General features: G+C 38.2%; 1 protein-coding gene across 7 annotated transcripts in view; it reads left to right on the forward strand.

The window, feature by feature from the left end:
- The window catches only part of SGIP1 (SH3GL interacting endocytic adaptor 1), a 230,873-nt gene that overhangs the window by 141,358 nt on the left and 71,455 nt on the right, over positions 1-18,060 (forward strand). For 4 of the 7 annotated variants that reach the window (XM_086390418.1, XM_086390421.1, XM_086390422.1 and 1 more), the window contains 5 exons: positions 5,213-5,237; positions 6,271-6,322; positions 8,817-8,902; positions 12,112-12,204; positions 13,587-13,661. In XM_086390418.1, the coding sequence (XP_086246544.1) occupies positions 5,213-5,237; positions 6,271-6,322; positions 8,817-8,902; positions 12,112-12,204; positions 13,587-13,661 (331 nt within the window). Of the gene's footprint in view, positions 1-1,991; positions 2,004-5,212; positions 5,238-6,270; positions 6,323-8,816; positions 8,903-12,111; positions 12,205-13,586; positions 13,662-15,724; positions 16,217-18,060 lie in introns of all 7 variants that reach the window. The other 3 variants (XM_086390416.1, XM_086390417.1, XM_086390424.1) reach the window with 2 other exon arrangements.

Consider the following 18,060-nt stretch of genomic DNA (forward strand, 5'->3'; position numbering starts at 1 on the left):
AATTATGGACCTTGAAGCTTTTGGGTCTGAGCTTTTCACAGCTTTTAGCTGGATCTTCTGGATTCTTGTGAATAAGCTTGTGACTACATGAATTTCAACAGCTGTTACTTGAGGTTCCTTTTTTCATGTTACCTTACTAGAAAACATACAAACAGGAACTATTGATTAAACTACATAGGTTTTTAACTGATTGAACTTAATTTGGGTGAATTAATATAATTGAAGTTATTTTGACAAATGTCCTCTATAATCTTAGTAAAGATTATTGAATTTAAGTTTCTGCCTCTGCATAGTTGAAATATACATTTTATTTTGCATTATTTCTCATAATCATCTTGGGGGAAATTGCATCAATTTTAATCCCCTCTTTGCTGTATTTTATGCTGCTTTTAAGAATGAATTGTTTGTCATGAAATTAAAGCTAAAATCATAAATGCCCACAAAGTTCTTTAGAGAAGAACTTTAGCCTGGTCAGTGAAGAATTATAAACTCTAAATCTTTATATAAAAGAGTGCTTGAATTTCTCTCAAAAGACAGTAACAATTTGTCAGTAAAAGAATTTAAGCCAAGAAATACATATTCATGTGTCCTTTTTTCTAATTTTATTTAAATTGCATCATGCATATATTTATAAGAAAGGTGGGATCAATATGGAACAGAATCAGAAAACTATGGCACATAATAACGTCTAAAATATTTCAAGTAAAATCAACTAGAGTAAGTATTTCTAAAATCCTAGCTTACTTACCAGTTCCTGGCTCCCTGTCTTTGGAGTCCTCCAACAACATCAGGCTTGGTGTCCTAGAAAAAACATGAGTTTAGCAGACCTGAGCTCTAAAGTCGGTTTCTGGTTGTATCCATTTCCTAGCTCTGGACCTCAAAGCCTCACTTTGCTCTCTATATCACAGAGGCAGTTGGCCTAGAGATCCGTGGAAGCCCCCAGGTATACATGACTATAAGTTTTTATTTCTTGTCTGTGTTCTAGAGGGTAGAATCATCTTTTTCATTAAGCAACCTTCTAGATACTTCTGAGTTTGTGCTTCCTGCCCAGATTTTGAAATTTGGCCAGTACTGGGTTCCAGGCAACCTCTGGTGAACTCATGGGCTAAGCCATATTCCTGAAAATGAAACTGAGAAACAGCTGCTTCTCCATTCGCATCACAGTCACTCTTGTTACTAAAGACAAAGCCTAAAGAGGGAGAGCAACCAGAGGTTGTTGGGGTAAATTGATAGCAGCCATGATCAAGGTTTGAAGAGAGAAAGAAAGAAGTTGAATGTCAGCATCTTGTATTTTTCCAGGCATCTGGCCCACAGTGTTTTATTGCTGCTGGACAGTTTTTATCATTCCCCCCTGCACTTCTCAGGAGCTCCTCATCTTCCCCGTCACAGTCTATCCATTTGTAGAGGCTGCTTAAGGCACTAGGCCAAGAATACAGACTTTTTAAAAAGTTCTTATCAGCACTCATTTCACCGAACACTAAAGAGAAAAACCAGGCAAAGAAGAGGTATCTCTTACCCTGCTCTCTGATTTTTGGAGACTCTGATTAAAGCCTGAATTATGTGGGAAATCCATCACATCTATGATGTGTGCTAACACTCTATTGTGTGGGAAAACAGTTTTCTCTGTACTACCGTCTCTAAAATTCCCCTCCTCAAACATTATGAAGAAAACTCCTTATGACAAGACATTTAGAGCTATCAGTAAAAGTTTTCTTGTATGTTTCTGCTTTGTCTGTACGTACACATAACTGAAACTGGTACCCATTAGCAAAGCTATATCATACAGTGGATATATTCCCTTTAAAGTTCTCCAAAACCTCCTTGATTTAACTAAGCCACAAACACAATGACTGTCTGCTTTCCTTTGGCCTGATTACTTGGAGTGAGTGTTTAGTTAGTTGTTTATGAAGTCTTCTATTACCCAAGCCTGTTGACTGATCCATCATTCTCTGACTAGGTATCTGTTCTCTCTTCCTTTTTGCTGATCACAGAGGCGCAGCCCGGTAAGAACCCTCAACATTTTTACCTTAAACCTTTATAGAGATAACTGTTGCCTAGGCAAGGTGGCCAGTTTGTCTTATTAAATTTATGATAACCCAGTGTAAATGAGGCAGACAAATTAGGTTTAGTGGCTGTAAATCTCTGGTCTTATATGTGTCAAGAGCATGTTTTAGGATCATCAGAGCATGTTTCCATAACAAACTAAACTAATACAATAGGTATCCCAACTCCCAGTGCTAAATGTGAAAAATGTGGTGTGTGTGAATGTGTGTGTGTGTGTGTGTGTGTGTGTGTGTGGTGTGCATGTATGCAAGCTCTGGAGATTATCCAGAAATCAGCATAGACATTTATAGCAAGGTGATAATAGAATAAGAAAACTATAAAGAAAACCAGGAATGTGTAAGCCACATTGTTTTCAAACCTAAATTTAATATAAGTCCTTGGATCATAACTCATATTTGTCAGTATACTGATATACAATCATGCATAATCATAATTTTTATCTTGGGAGAAATAGACATGCTTTAAAGTCAATCTTTCTAGGTTATCACATGTATATATTTCATCACTGGAGACAAACCAGTATCAGTTTGCACTGTCCAGAGTAAATCTTAGTCAGTTTCCTCAGGTTGAAAGTGTGATAAATTTGAAGCAACAAGAAGAGTCTTTGCTATGTTTGAAATAACCTCCACCTGCCTGGTCAGTCCCTTGAGAGAGGTAATGGAACTGAAATAATGCGCTTGGAAATTAGGCCTATGCCAATTTGATCAATCAGTTACTCCTGGAGGCAAATATTCTGTGCCAGCTGACAAGCTGTGGTTCTCTGATTAAGCCACAGAGTTGATGATCAAAAATACCACCTGCAGGGACTATATGGCTGATTCCAGTCCAGCAGTTGGGTAACGTCTCAGATTATGACAAGTTACTCCTTTTTTTAGTAAAAGGAAAAGAGTGAATTAACTAATTCAAAATGCGGTAAGTCTGTTCACAGTCTACCTATAATGACAGTCCTTTAGAGAAGGAAGATGTGGTCACTTAGGGAGGAGAAGGTTTTAGAATCAATAGGCGTTTTTCCTGAATGTGGTTTGTGTGGTCAGTATCACCTTAACCTTGCTTTGGATTTGTCCTGCATTGACATCAAGGCCATCAGAGATCTGTATGCCAGATCCAGGGACAATGAGACTTTCTTTTCTGTTGATGAATGCTTACTGCTGATGGTTCGAACATCTGTTCCTTTCTAAATTGATGTGATTTTATTCTTTCTAATTTCTAAATAACAGTTTGCTTGCATATTTCTGCCATGTCTTGCTTCCTCTTGAATAGTGATTGTTCATTCATGAGGAATATTTAGTAAAATATTACAGGGGCTTCTTGTCTAGTACCTCTCAGCAATAAATGTCTTTCAAATGAATTGATACACTGGGAAATGATGAATACCAACAAATACCAAACAAATAAACTGTATATCTTTCTTGGTTTCATGAGTATTACATTTTAAATAAAGGGGTAAGACAGAGATCAAAAGGTCTTCAATACAGCTTCTGGGGTCCCCCAGCTCCTTAATTTCAGGTCTCTTTATACTAAATAGGTCCTATTCCCTCAATGTCAACCTCATGATTGACTACTTGGACCTAAAGCCCCAATCTTTTCCTTCAGACCTTTTTAATAAAAATCTGACTATTTGAGGCTCTCCAACCTGAAAAACCATTTGAATTACATTTAAACAATTGTTGTCTTATTATTTTGTCTATGGAGTCTTATTTTCCAAAAGCCAACCTGTATCAAAACTCTCATAATGACCATAGCTAATTTAAATGATCATATTTATTTAATATAGGCATTAATTAAAACAAGTGTGTTAATTTAAAATACTGATTTAAAATGTTTGTTAAATAAAGTATTTATTAATTTAAAAAGATTTTTCCTAATAACATAATAATCTCTATGTGGCACATGTATGCAAATTATATTATTAGGCAAAACAAGCCAGAAAATATAGTTTGAGAGATTAGGCCAGTCATCAGAAAACATCTAGTGGATCTTTATTCATGCTGAAACTGTTCCGCTATTACAAATGACTTCAAAATGAGACAAAATTTTGATAAAACCTTAGGAAAGAGGGAAAGAAGATTCTTACAGGTCTGTTACAGAGATGCTATATTTGTCCTAAGTTGTTATGCTATCATTTGAGAGAAGAAAAATCTGTGACCACCAGATTGAGCCTTTACTAAAGTAGGAGTAGAAATAAATGTGTGTTTGGCTATCACCCACCAAACTTTTAATTGTATGAGTTTTGAAAAGTTTCTTGTTCTTGCAGTTCCCCATCCTAAACTCTGCCCCTGTCATTCTCCTAAGGAGGCCCTGCCAACCCATGCCCATCTTATGAGACCATGCTTCTAGTGGTCTACTTTTCTGGAAGCATCACATTCTAAGAACCTTTCATGGTGATTTTGAACTAATCCTTTATTACCAAAAAAAGTTTCTGCTAGGGCCTGAAAAAAATCTGAAAATGACCTTCTCAGATTATTCTTGCCAGATTATCCTTGCCAGGGAAATTTGCATTCCAATAGGATCACAATGCCTTGAGCTAAAGGAATGATTCCCACTTGATAGATCGGTGCCCCCATGGCAGGCATGTAAAAGAAACTGAGGTAGAGAGCGTTAGTGGGGAAGAATGGAATTCTCTGGTTACCTGAATAGATCAGTCCATTCAGAGGTAATGCCTTCAAATTTTCCTTGTTTTTAACATTTTCCACATGCATCTTTAAAAATTGCATTAGTCAACTAATGACTGTTTCTACAAGCAGCTTATGGACCCCATTCAATAAGAGAAGAGAATACACCTCATACATATAATTTTAAAAATTAAACATAAGTTAAACTTGGATATACTTTCTTGTATGCTAGATCTCAAGATTTTTTTTTTTACTTTAATTTACTAAATCTACCCAGGTAAGGGTTTTTTGTTTTTTGTTTTTTCCCCTGGTTTGGAATATTTATTACTTTTCCCTCCTCTCGGTAACCGTTAAGTAAAGTGAAAAATTTATTTATATGTGGGTGTCTATAATTTTTAACTTGAATGCAACGCTGAAAAAAAATTCATTTTTCTCCATCTGCATTTCTTTAAGTTCAGTTTAATTGCAATGACAGAAATATACATATTGTACGTATATGTGGTCTTAAACCTTATAGTGTCTATTTCTAATTCTAGGGTGCAATTAAAAGGAACTTATCCAGTAAGTATATCTTAGCTACCAGAAATAGAGTACAATTTAAAAGACGAAACATTTCCCTGGATCTTGGAGTATATACACATTTGACATATAAATTCTTAGCTTGATTTTTAAGGCTGATGAATGTCTACAGCAAAGAAATCCTGTAATGGTAAAAGGGCTCAGTGGGTTCTGAATGATTAATATTTAAATCCTAAAAGTGAATATGTTTTTGAATAAACATTGCTATTACCTTCCTTGGAGAAGGAAATGGCAATTCACTCCAATATTCTTGCCTGGAGAATCTCCATGGACAGAGGATCCTGGCAGGCTACAGTCCATGGGGTCACAAAGAGTTGGACACAACTGAAGCGACTGAGCACACATGCTGTATCATTTGACTTCAGAAATGAATTTAATCAAATGTGTGTTTGCTAATTGGAGTAGGGAGAGGAGGAGGGCAGAAGGAACTGAAGGTAGCTGCAATACCCATTCTTGTGTATTTGATATGAAAATTTTAGTACACCAAAGTGATGTGAGATAGGTTATAATATACATGTGGCATGATTTTCTTCTGCTGCATACAGCACATTCTAGGAAATTTTAAATAAATGGTTCCTAGTTAAAAGTATAACATTTTCTTGGCATTTCAAGAAAAGAACAGGCAGAGAATGCTGGATTCATGCACTGTGTACATATGGCCTGGCTTGGTATTCTCATGGTAATTGAAATGCAGAACTGATCAAGGCAACAGGCATTCAAAGAACAGTGTGCTATTCCACTAAGCTCTGCAGTGTACAGATATTCCATTTGATGGCTCATCATGGTAATTCCTTGATAAGGTTTTATAAATGCCAAAGAAAATGCTACTACTTATGCCTAATATATGACTGTTGCATTGCCAGGGGAGTTTGTTCCTGGGTTTGTCTTGCAAAGTTTTCACATGGAGTTGCCTATTTGTGGGATTTAAATCTCTGTTTTCAAACATAGCTCATAAGACATAAAAGAAAAAAATGCTAAAAATATGCCTAAAAACTTTCTTTGTCCTATGCATCAGGTGAAGAAGTAGCGAGACCCAGGCGTTCCACACCAACTCCAGAGCTCATAAGGTGAGCATGAAAGATGTTAGTTGTGTTTTATGCAAGGTATCATGCACTAGTAACAATGGAACAAATCTCCTTTGAGCTAAACTCTCAGCATCTAATAACAAAGGGTCTGCTCTGTGTGTAGGTCATCGCAGATTTAAATATGTTATCATTTCGCCTAAGTGAAGCCTGAGGGAGACCATTAAGAAAGTACTCTGTAGTCATCTCAGAGAAGGCAATGGCACCCCACTCCAGCACTCTTGCCTGGAAAATCCCATGGATGGAGGAGCCTGGTAGGCTGTAGTCCATGGGGTCGCTAAGAGTCGGACACGACTGAGCGACTTCCCTTTCACTTTGCACTTTCATGCATTGGAGAAGGAAATGGCAACCCACTCCAGTGTTCTTGCCCGGAGAATCCCAAGGACAGTGGAGCCTGGTGGGCTTCCATCTCTGGGGTCGCACAGAGTCGGAAACAACTGAAGCAACTTAGCAGCAGCAGTAGCAGCTGTAGTCATCTAAAGTAACATCTATCAGAATATGCAACCCTGCACTAATGACAGAGGTAAAGGTCTACGGGAAGACATCATTTGGTATATGGAATGCTGATCTGAACTATGATTATATTGCCCTACAAGTAGTAGCCTGTTATTATTAGAGAAATGTGAATCAAAACTACAATGAGGTATCACCTCACATGGGACAGAATGCCGTCATCAAAAAGCCTACAAACAATAAACCCTGGAGAGGGTGTGGTGAAAGGGAACCCTCTTATCCTGTTGGTGGAAATGTAAATTGTTACAGCCACTATGGAAGACAGTAGGAAGATTCCTTTAAAAACTAGGAATAAAATTACTGTATGATGCAACAATCCCACTACTGAGCATATAACCTGAGAAAACCATGATTCAAAAAGACACGTGTACCCCAGTATTCACTGCAGCACTATTTACTCAGCCAGGACATGGAAACAACCTAGATGTCCATCAACAAACAAATGGATAAAAGAAGTTGTGGTTCATACATACAATGGAATATTACTCATCCACAAAGAGAAATGAATTTGAGTCCGTTTTAGTGAGGTGGATAAACCTAGAGCCTGTTATACAGAGTGAAGTAAGTCAGAAAGAACAAAACAAATATCATATATTAATGGATATATATGGGATCTAGAAAAATGGTACTGATGAACCTATTTGCCGGTCAGGAATAGAGACACAGATGTAGAGAACAGAACTGTGGCCCCAACGAGGGAAGGAGCGGGTGGGACAAATGGAGAATAGCATTGATGTATGTATATTACCATATGAAAATATGGTAATGGCAGTCCCTGTATAACACAGGAAGCTCAACCTGGTGCTCTGTGACGACACAGAGGGGTGAGATGGGGGATGGGTAGGAAGGAGGTTCAAGAGGGAGGTGACATTTGTACACTTATGGCTGATGTACATTTTTGTATGGCAGAAACCAACACAACATTGTAAACCAATTATTTTGCAATTAAAAGTGTTTTAAAAAAGAGCAGCCTGTTTAGTTGGATACAGTTTTGTGATACATTCTACATCAGACACCAGAAGAATGTTCTATTTTGTTTTCTGATTTTGGCAAGGCATTATATTTTCATACTGTGTAATCCCTGGGATAAGTAAGTCTTGTGAACATAAGTGGTGTTTCCCTGCAAAGACTCCTATTTCTATCTAAACGCTAGATCCTTTTACCTTTCCCTCCTCCTTTAACCCCTCTCCTCTCCTCTTCACCTCTTATCCCCCAGCAAACACACAAAACTAATTAGAACCAATGAGAGAAATCAGGTCTGGGGAAGAAACGGAGACAATTTATGCGCCTTTTGTTAATAGTCAATTTAAGCAATAATTAGTTAAAAGGATGAGCACTGAACTTTTTACCCTTCTTTTCTCCCTGATTTTTCAATATTCTTCTCTTTCTGAGACGTGCAATATTAAGGTGTTAGGAGATTATAATTAGTCTACTGTGTAGGGTGGAGGGGGGAGGATGAAGTTAAAAGTTGGTAGACTAAGTTTCTTATTCAAAGATGAACTTCCTGGTGGCTTGTTCCTTAATTTCCCTGTGCCTGACATTCGCTGACCATGCTCTGCATTACCTACAACACAGAGATGCAATGAAGACAGATATAAATGGTTTTTGAGATCTTATGAGAAGAAGGTGCTTTGCAGTAAACAGTTATCTTTAGTATTATCTCTTCTAGGTTTAGAGAATCTGATGCTTTTAAAGAGTTTCTCTCTGTCTTATTTCTGTTGGACCAGCCCCCTGGCACCCCATTGAGAACCAGGGATCTTACCTCTTACTAATTCTTTTGTCCACATACATTTGACATCTTCATATATATGCTTTTTAGCCTCTCCAGAGCGTGAGTGCATATTTATATATGTACCTAAGTGCACACGTACATCAGCCTTACTGTGGAAGATATTTGAGGGCTTTATATCTCTTTTGACATTAATATTTCCTTTCTCTATGTTTTGCTGTAATGTGTGTGGTTTAGCAAAAAACCTTCAGAGGACACCACGGCGCTTGCTCCCCTCTTTGGTCCACCATTAGAATCAGCTTTTGATGAACAGAAGACAGAAGGTAGGAAAAACTGTGTATCTATGGATTTGTTTTTCTTTTCAATAAAGTATAACTCGTCTAGAGTAAATGTGTTTTGAGGCATGTTTTTGATGTATCACTAGATCTTCATGTGAAAGAATAGTTCTGATCTAGGTGTGTTATCAGCACGGGAGTTTAGTTTGCAGACCTCTTAGTATTTCAGGATTTGAAATTTTACCTCCAGAGGTAGCTAAGAGCTAACAAGTTCACTCTTCAACAAGTTCACTCTTCTTTCAATAAGAATTACTGAAAATCTGTACAACCCACTGGTCAGGGAGCAGGTGGTTTATGAACCAAACTGCTATCACTATGGAGCCAGACCTTCAAATTCCTGATCATAATCACTGTCATTGTGATCTAGCCTCTATGACCACATTTTCTCTCTTGTCCACCTCATCAGTGGAGGTGTCAATTGGACTGCTCACAGAACAGACACTGTTTGCAAACTCAAGACCCAGGAATGACCTTAAATCATTTAACAACTTAGAAAAAAGATGTTATGAGAGAAATATCATTTTGGCTGTTATTGTTGGATTTACCTACTAAATTTAATTCCTAGAATTAAATATTTTAACTTTTAAATATTAACCATTTTTGGATGGCTGTGAATAATGTATACCTTACTGACATAAACTCCTTATGAAAGGGATCTAACCTGTTCCTAAGATGTATGTAGGTCTAATGCATGGATCTCCAGCAGCTGTTTGATAACATGGAATGTTTTTTTATAAAAAATCATTTAAGAACACTGTGATTGCATATAATAAAATGATTTTTCTAAGACCCATTGGTGAAGGAGATTAAAACGCTGAGGACGATAAGAATTAAAAGCATAATGAGTAGGCTCAGATAGTGACAAAGAGACTCCAAAGTATAGTAAATTAAACAAGATAGATTTTATTTCTGTTTCATGTAAACAGTCTTAAAGTACAAAATATAGGACTGGAAGGGGAGCTCTGCCATCCCCAGCATGTGGCCTTCACTTCTGGGTGCAAGGGGGCTGCTCAAATTCTCATTATGTTCCAGTCAGAAGAAAGAAGTGTCAGGGAGGACCCATGGAACTCACTGCCAATTCTGTAAGAGCAAAACCTGGAAGAGACGCACACCACTTCCAGCCAGAGCCCATCAGAAAGAATTTAGTGCCATCTGGCCAGCTAAGCCTTAACTGTAGCAGAAATGGAGAATGGATCCTGGGAGACAACTAGCAGGCAGCCACAACTGAGTATTTTTCAATCATGTAGTTAGGAAAGTGAATAAGGAACATCCCTAAATACTCCTTCAGTGATTTAAATGTCTGCAACTTAGAATCCATAAGGAAAGGGGACCCAGCATTAAGGTTGCTCAGTTGTCTTATTAACTCATCTGGGATCAGTCTCACTTTTACTGATATGTGTAGTAACTGAAGGTGGTTTGATTTGCTATGTTTGAATCTACCTGTTAAAAAATTCCATCATATATGGAAACCTGATATACAAAATAGAAAACAGTTCTTAGAAATCAAAGTGGTATCCCACACTGAATCCATGGAAAAAACAAAATGCTGTGTCAGATCATTGGACAATGTATGCTTTCGTGTTAAGACAAGAAACAAAGCTAAGACCATCACTGAGGTCTGTGATGAAGAGGAGACACACAATAAGCCTGGCCTGATTATGCTCTAGGTGCTTTCAGCCCCTGAAGTTCTGTAAGTTCCAACCTTGGCACCAAGCATACTAGCTCTTCCACCTACTTTTCTTATCTACCCACTCTTACATTTTTGATTGATTCTTCTATCACTAGTTTACAAGGCCTGAGAGGAAAGTGTGTTTTTTGGAGTTAGGTATGCGTGCCTGGGACCAGACCTTAGCTCTTCTATGTTCACCAAGTGTTGCTGAGCGCGTTGTTTAATCACTGTCATCTTTGGTTTCCTCAACATCAACCACGTGGTGGTATGGTGAGGACTGAAAAATCATAATAGCTATTGGCCTTGTGATAGGTATTTTGTGTACATTATATTTATATACATTACCTCCTTTAATACTTATACTAACTCTTAGAGATGGTTCTTACTATCTCTGCACTGAAAGAAGGGAAGCTCAGAGGTTAAATGAATTGCCCAAGGTCCTAGTAGTTCGGTTCAGTTCAGTCGCTCAGTCGTGTCCAACTCTTTGCGACCCCATGGAGGCTGGATCAAATCCACATCCAACTAATTCCCAACCTGTGTTTTACAACATAATGAATCACAGGCAGTACTTACAGAGACCCTGGCACATGAGAGATGATGAGAACTAGTGTATCATATTGCTACCATAGCAACAAAAAAAGTCAGAAGGAAGATACAAAAAATAGATGAAATATTAGATTCATTGTCCTTAGGCCTAATACCAATTGCCCTGATTGACGTTAGATGTCTGCATGCATGCATACTCTGTCCCATCCAACTCTTTGCAACTCTACGGACTGTAGCCTGCCAGGCTCCTCTGTCCAAGGGATTCTCTGGGCAAGAACACTGGAGTGAGTTGACAGTTCCTCCTCCCCTGATCTTCCCAAGCCCAGAATCGAACCCACATCTCTTGTATCTCCTGCATTGGCAGGCAGGTTCTTTACCACTGAGCCAACAGGAAGCCCTTAGATGGCTAAGCACTTGTTTATTTTTCTGGTTCTTTTAACATGTTCACCCTTTCTAAATAATTTCATTTCTCTTTATAATGTTGTAAAAGACTTCTTTAAAGATCCCATAAGATCCTTTAAAGGTGAGAAGAACTGTACAGAATTCAGACATTTTCATTCTTGAAGCATATTCTTGGCAAACTTTAATAAACCAACTTAAAACAAATGTCCATGGGAATAATGCCTGTATTTTCAAGTGGGTACCAGAAATGTACTGATATTTAGAATGCCCTTAAGTGACCCACCAGGAAAAGAATGCAGACACTCTGTTTTGCAAGTTTTTGTTTAGCTGTATGTCCACACACAGATACCCCATCTGCGCACGGGCTCACACACACACACAAACATGCACACCCTGCTGTTTTTTCCATTCTCTGATTGAAGAGAATCAGGAACAGCACATCTCTAAGTTAATTTACTAGGACTGAGGCAAGGCAGAAATAATTTTGTCAAGCTCCACTTTAACTTGAAATTATAAATTCTAAAATCAGGATGTTTCTTTTTTCAACTCACCCGGGGAAATTTTCTTTTTATGTTTCCAGTTCTTTTAGATCAGCCTGAGATATGGGGTCCAGGCCAACCAATTAATCCAAGCGTGGAGTCGCCAAAGTTAACAAGGCCTTTTCCCACTGGAAGTAAGTTATGTGTCTGCTCTGTCTGGAAAAATAAGTGACTCATTTTACTGTCTGTCTGCATAGTGAAATTAGGCAAGCCTTAGGAAGTCTACGTAAGCAACATTTGGACTGTTTAATATTGAGAAGAGGTATTATTCTAATAAGCATTAGAGTTAAGGGGCCTAGGACAGTCGGTTGAGACAAGAATAATACAATAAATAAAGTAAAATAAGTAACTTTGAACCACAGCTGCTTCTGTGTGACATCTCACAGGCTTATTCATTCATTTATTCAATAGGTTTATGTAGGCATGATAAGCAAGTGGACTAAAGACCCTGCCACGTTCTAGGCATGGGCTAACACACAACACAGAGCTAACCAGGTCAGATAAGGTCTCTGCTTGTCCTACAGAACAACTGAGGCTTCAAAGGATAGAGAGGACACCTTGAGGGGAAAGAGTTTAACTGGAGAACAAGAGGAATGATGCCATATGGGAGAGAGAAGCTGAGACAGAAGATCAGGGCACATTTATCTCAAAGCAGAGCCATCAGCCCTGTTTATTCCAGAATGCCCCTAACCCCTACTCCAGGTAACTGGGGAAAGAAGTCCTGAAGAAAAAGGAAACTCGTCAGATTTACCAGATATAGCAGTGAAAGGAAAACATACATTTAAAGAATGAAAAGAAAAAAATACTTACCTGTTGAAATTCTTAACTTTGCCCGCAAAGTGACAGCCCAGTTCAAAAGGATGAGTCTGGGTTGGGCTTGTAAGACAATACTTTTTCTAGCCCAAGGATTTTTTTCAGCTATAATTTCCACCAAAGGAATCTGTTCATTCTTCCTTGACCCAAATAATTTTGCTTTAGATGTCAAAAATATGCCCAAATTCAAGACATTACTTTGACAAATCTTTCCTGACTCAATCCAAGCTATAATATCCTGACTCTATTAAAAGCCCCTCACCCAGGCTGCTCTCCTTTCCTTGACCACTCTCTGGATTGCAGTTGCCTGGGACCACAGTCTTCCTTCATTCAGTTGTAAATTCCTTGAGAGCAAAGGCTCATTGTTTTCAACCCCATGTCCTTCATTCCTAGTACAGGTCCCAGGACTTTGGTGGCTTTTGACACTTATAAAACAAAGGAATGAATGAATGAAATGATGATATTGTTGTTGCTATTATCTGACTTTCTTTTGACAAATTCCTATCATAAAGTGGAAGAATCTGAATGAGTCCTGCTTCAATCACTAAACTTTGAACTTAAAAAAAAATACATGGACTGCTAATAGTTACTCCTTTTCCAATAGCAGAATATGAATGATAGCCCAAATCCTGCTTATCTGGGGAATATTCCATAACTTAGGGAGAAAGTGATCAGTAATGCATGGCTTCTCATCTCTTGGCAGCACCTCCCCCACTGCCTCCAAAAAATGTACCAGCCACCCCACCCCGAACAGGCTCCCCCTTAACAGTTGGACCAGGTAAGCTTTATTTTTTCTGTCCTAGGATGGTGTGGCAATCAGCAGTGGCCCTGGACCTCAACATGCCTTTGATGTGTTGAAATCTATAGGCTAGACTAAACGTGAACATGCATTTAGTTTTACCTCCACTGCAGTTTACTATGTACACTTCTTTAAGTATCACTCCCAGGTTTCACAAAAAGGTTCACTTTCTCATTTTTTCCTCTGTATAATTTTGTTGAACAAAGGCCATGTTTATTTGTGAGATAAGAGAAATAAAAACTCAATATCAAAAGCCATTGTTTAATTGACATTTCACTTCATTGGACCTCATTTTAAATGACTGAAGAATTAAAAGTCTCAAGGCATAATTCGTATTTTTCTAAGAGCTGATAAGTTTTTATCTAGAATTAATATTGTGTAGTCCACAATAATAATAAAATGGGTCCTGGAATTATGCAGCATACAGGTAAGCTAGGGTGGTGCAGGCTTTTTCCCAGTAGTCATTATTTATTATCCCATGGCAAAGCGATGTATAAGGATGATGAAATATGGCAAGGAACTGCAGCATGCCTTTAGACAGATGACTTCTAAGGCATATTTTTACCATCTATTAAAATCAATACTATGGATCAATACAATTTATAATGTACCTAGTCTTACTGGACTAGCAATTCAAAAGCAGTAATAGTTATTTTATGTGTCTGGATCCTTAGAATGTAGTTCTTCGTCACCTTTGGAATTCTATTGCAGCTTCATCCATAGCTATTTATGCAGTCTGGTGAGTTTGATAACTACAGAGGGGGTATTTATCAACAAGAGCAAATGCAAGACATAGTCACTGATGAAATTTATATTGACTCAGACCCAACAGAGAGTGCACAGGTAAAGGTGTTTACAAGTTCAAATCATTTTGGCCCCTTGTATTCTCATGAATATGTTAGAGATAAGTAAATCTACCAGCAGTGAAATTATAAATACTGTGGCCCAGGCAAACTGCTATCCCATTTATTTTTGGCCTTGAAACCTTGAAGGTTAACTTTTTTCAAATGTGAAAATATAAGAATACTAAGCCTACTCTTACAGCTAAAAGGTTATTTAAATGTAAAATGGCTCATGCCCTGAAATTATTTAGGTAACAATTTCTAATTTGAATAATCTTGGTTTAAAAAATGGTACAATTCCTCACATTTCAGTTATCAACTACTTCCTGCCAAGCTATAGAAGATAGTTTTAATTTTCCTCTTGTTATTGGTAAGAATTAAAAAGAATAGCTAATGCTAAAATTTAAGCAAAACAGACTTTTTATTTCATGAATTCATATATATATATATCAGTTATGCCTATGGTATTAACAGGTTAGACTTGATGAGAAAAGAAATTATAAAGGTTTCTTATAATTTTGTTCCTTATTAAATGGGTTTATATGTAACAATTCTTCTCAATATCCTATGTGTGTGGTACGTGGGGTGTGTTTGTGTATATTTGTAAATATTCATGTGGGGATATCTCTTTAATCTTTGTGCTGTGTTTCTGGTGTGTTCAAGGTGGAAGATATGCAACTACTTATGATGTGATAATTTTTTAAACTAACATATATTATCATTGGTTTCACCAAACACTTTCATTTAATATGCTAGAGTAGACAATCTTCATCAAATATGAGGGTGATTTTCAGCCATCAGTTCTTTTTCTGTTGTGTCCTATGTATTTCATTAGGCCAGACTTTCCAAAGGGACCTCCCTTTTGAAATTTGCAGTTCCAGAGCCTGTACACTTCTGAGAATGCCTTCTCAGAATGACCAGTTGCATGCTGGAGCTTCTGGTGATGGTAGATGTAGCCAAGTCAGATCACCTCACACAAGGGTAAATAATAGCCGAAAAGGTAATGTTCACAATATAGAGGCAGGGAACTCTCTCCTCCCCTTCAACTACAATCAAGATATTTTTCCATCATGAAATATGTCCAATTTGGCACCTCACAAGATAACCTATTTATCAGGCTTTGCCTCACCCCTCCCACTTCCTATACAAATAATTTTAACAAAGTCAATTAAATTTTAAAATCAACTACTTTAACCACAGGAAATGACCAATCAGCCACAGAGGTCAAAATTGAAAAGCTACCATCCATCAATGATTTGGACAGCATTTTTGGCCCCGTGTTATCCCCCAAGTCTGTTGCTGTTAATGCTGAAGACAAGTGGGTCCATTTTTCTGACACATCCCCGGAACGTGTTACTCCAGAGTTGACTCCAAGGGAAAAGGTGGTGTCCCCACCAGCTGCCTCAGACAACCCAGCTGACTCCCCACCTCCGGGCCCCCCGGGTCCTCCTGGCCCCTCAGGACCTCCGGGTCCTCCTCGCAGTGTACCATCGCCGCTCAATTTAGAAGAAGTCCAGAAGAAAGTCGCTGAGCAGAACTTCATTAAAGATGATTACTTAGAAACAATCTCATCTCCTAAAGATTTTGGGTTGGGACAGAGAGCAACTCCGCCTCCCCCACCACCACCCACCTACAGGACTGTGGTCTCATCCCCCGGACCCGGCTCGGGCAGTGGTACGGGGATCACCAGTGGTACGTCTCACTGTTTGCGTGTGCTTCGTGTGACCGGGAATGGCCGTGGCTGCTGCAGTGTGAGCAACACCCTCCTCCTGCCTGGCAGTTGGCTTTAGAGCTTCAGCCATCCCTCCTTTGGTGTGGGTGTCCTGTGCTCTGTGGCATGTCCTAGTCCATCGAATGCTCGCGGTCATAGTGCAAGTCTGTGGATGTGTCCTGCCCTGCACTCCTGACCCTTAGGAGTGCCCTTCCACCCTGCGGATAAGATCTCTATTTTTTAAAGAAAGCTGTGATGTCATTTTTAGAATTCAGGAAAGTTCTAGAAAGACAGGTTTCACAGAAAATGTGCTTCAAGTTAAATGTCTGATTTCCTCATCAGATGTCTCCACAGGGGCCCTAGTTGTTTTTTTGTTTTTTTAATTCTTCCACTTTATTGAAATATAACTGACAAAATTATGAGATATTTACAGTGTACAATGTGATGATTTGATACACACATACGTTGTGAAATATTCTTCCCACCAAGTTAATACATCCATCACCTCACATACTTACCTTTTTTTTTTTGACGAGAACATTTAAACTCTACTCTCTTGGCAAATTTCAATCATACAATATAGTGTTATCAACTATAATCACCGTGTTATACATTCGATCCTCAGACATTATTTGATTTATAAGCTTATAAATCTATATTTTTTCCAAAAGCCCTGGTTTTTGTAGGTATATGTGTTTTCTATTTCTTTTTTTTTTTAATTGGGGAAAACTATGTTAACTTCTCTATTTCAGAGAAAAAGAAGTAGGATTTGAAAAGGAGATTTTAGAGGACAGCAAAAAAGAGGCTGCCTTATTGCATCTCCAGCCTAATCAGGCTGCCACTGAAACAAACTGCTCTCTGATGTCATCATTTGACAGGCTAGTCAGCCTATAAGGTCAGTTCTAAGTGTGGTGACAGGTGATGGAGCAGTTTGTCACAAATGTACCTTTTGGGACTCTACATGCAAACATTGACATGGAATCTGATTTTTTTGATTTTCCTGTTTGAAGCTTCATTTTGTATTCTCTAATGATGAAAGGATGGGAACTGCCATGCATACCCAGGAAAGATCACGATATTCCTAATGCATTCTTCTTCTGTATCACTCATTCCATTCATGCTCTTGTTTGTCTACCAAGATCCTCTGGTGCCTTCTCTCTTGTTCCTGTCCTTTTTGTTAGGTACCTTCTCAGGGATGTCAAGGGCTATTTGTTTTTTATTTGCTTTGAAAGAGGTGACCAAGTTTAAATTATTCGAATCTACTAAGAGACACCAAGGAAGTATGTTTGTCTCTGTTTTAATAGTCATCATTGCTTCTGCTTTCAAGGGCACATCTTTCAGTGTTTGCTCTGCATTTGCAAATTGCTCTGAGCTTTAAAGTGAAAGCATCCAAGCTAATCAAGGAAAAGACTGGAGAATCTTCTGTACTGTACACAAAATCAGTGTTTTGTATCACAGGTGTTCTCCTCCTTCACCAGAAACGGAAAACAGTTCAATAATCAAATTTAAGTTTGAAAAACTGTGCTAAAACAAAATCAGCAGGTTTCTTTATAGGGTCCTAGAGAGCCTTTATTTTGCCAATAAGAACAACAGCTATAGTTTCTTTTCCTGGCTTCATGCTAAGAACTTTATGCACATCATTTCATTTTTACAACAGCCTCATGAGGTGAATACTCTTATTTCCCCCATTTTACAGATATGAAAACTGAGGCTCATGGATGTTTAGTAATTTGCCTAAGTTTACACTGCTAGAGGTGATAGACTTGGTATTCATTCTCAGATCTATCTGATCCCAGGCCTGTGTTCTTAACCACTATGCCCTCCA

This window comes from Bos grunniens, chromosome 3 (genome assembly GCF_055505025.1).
Source record: "Bos grunniens cultivar Pamir isolate PY7600 chromosome 3, Bosgru_T2T1.0, whole genome shotgun sequence".
Lineage (NCBI taxonomy): Eukaryota > Metazoa > Chordata > Mammalia > Artiodactyla > Bovidae > Bos > Bos grunniens.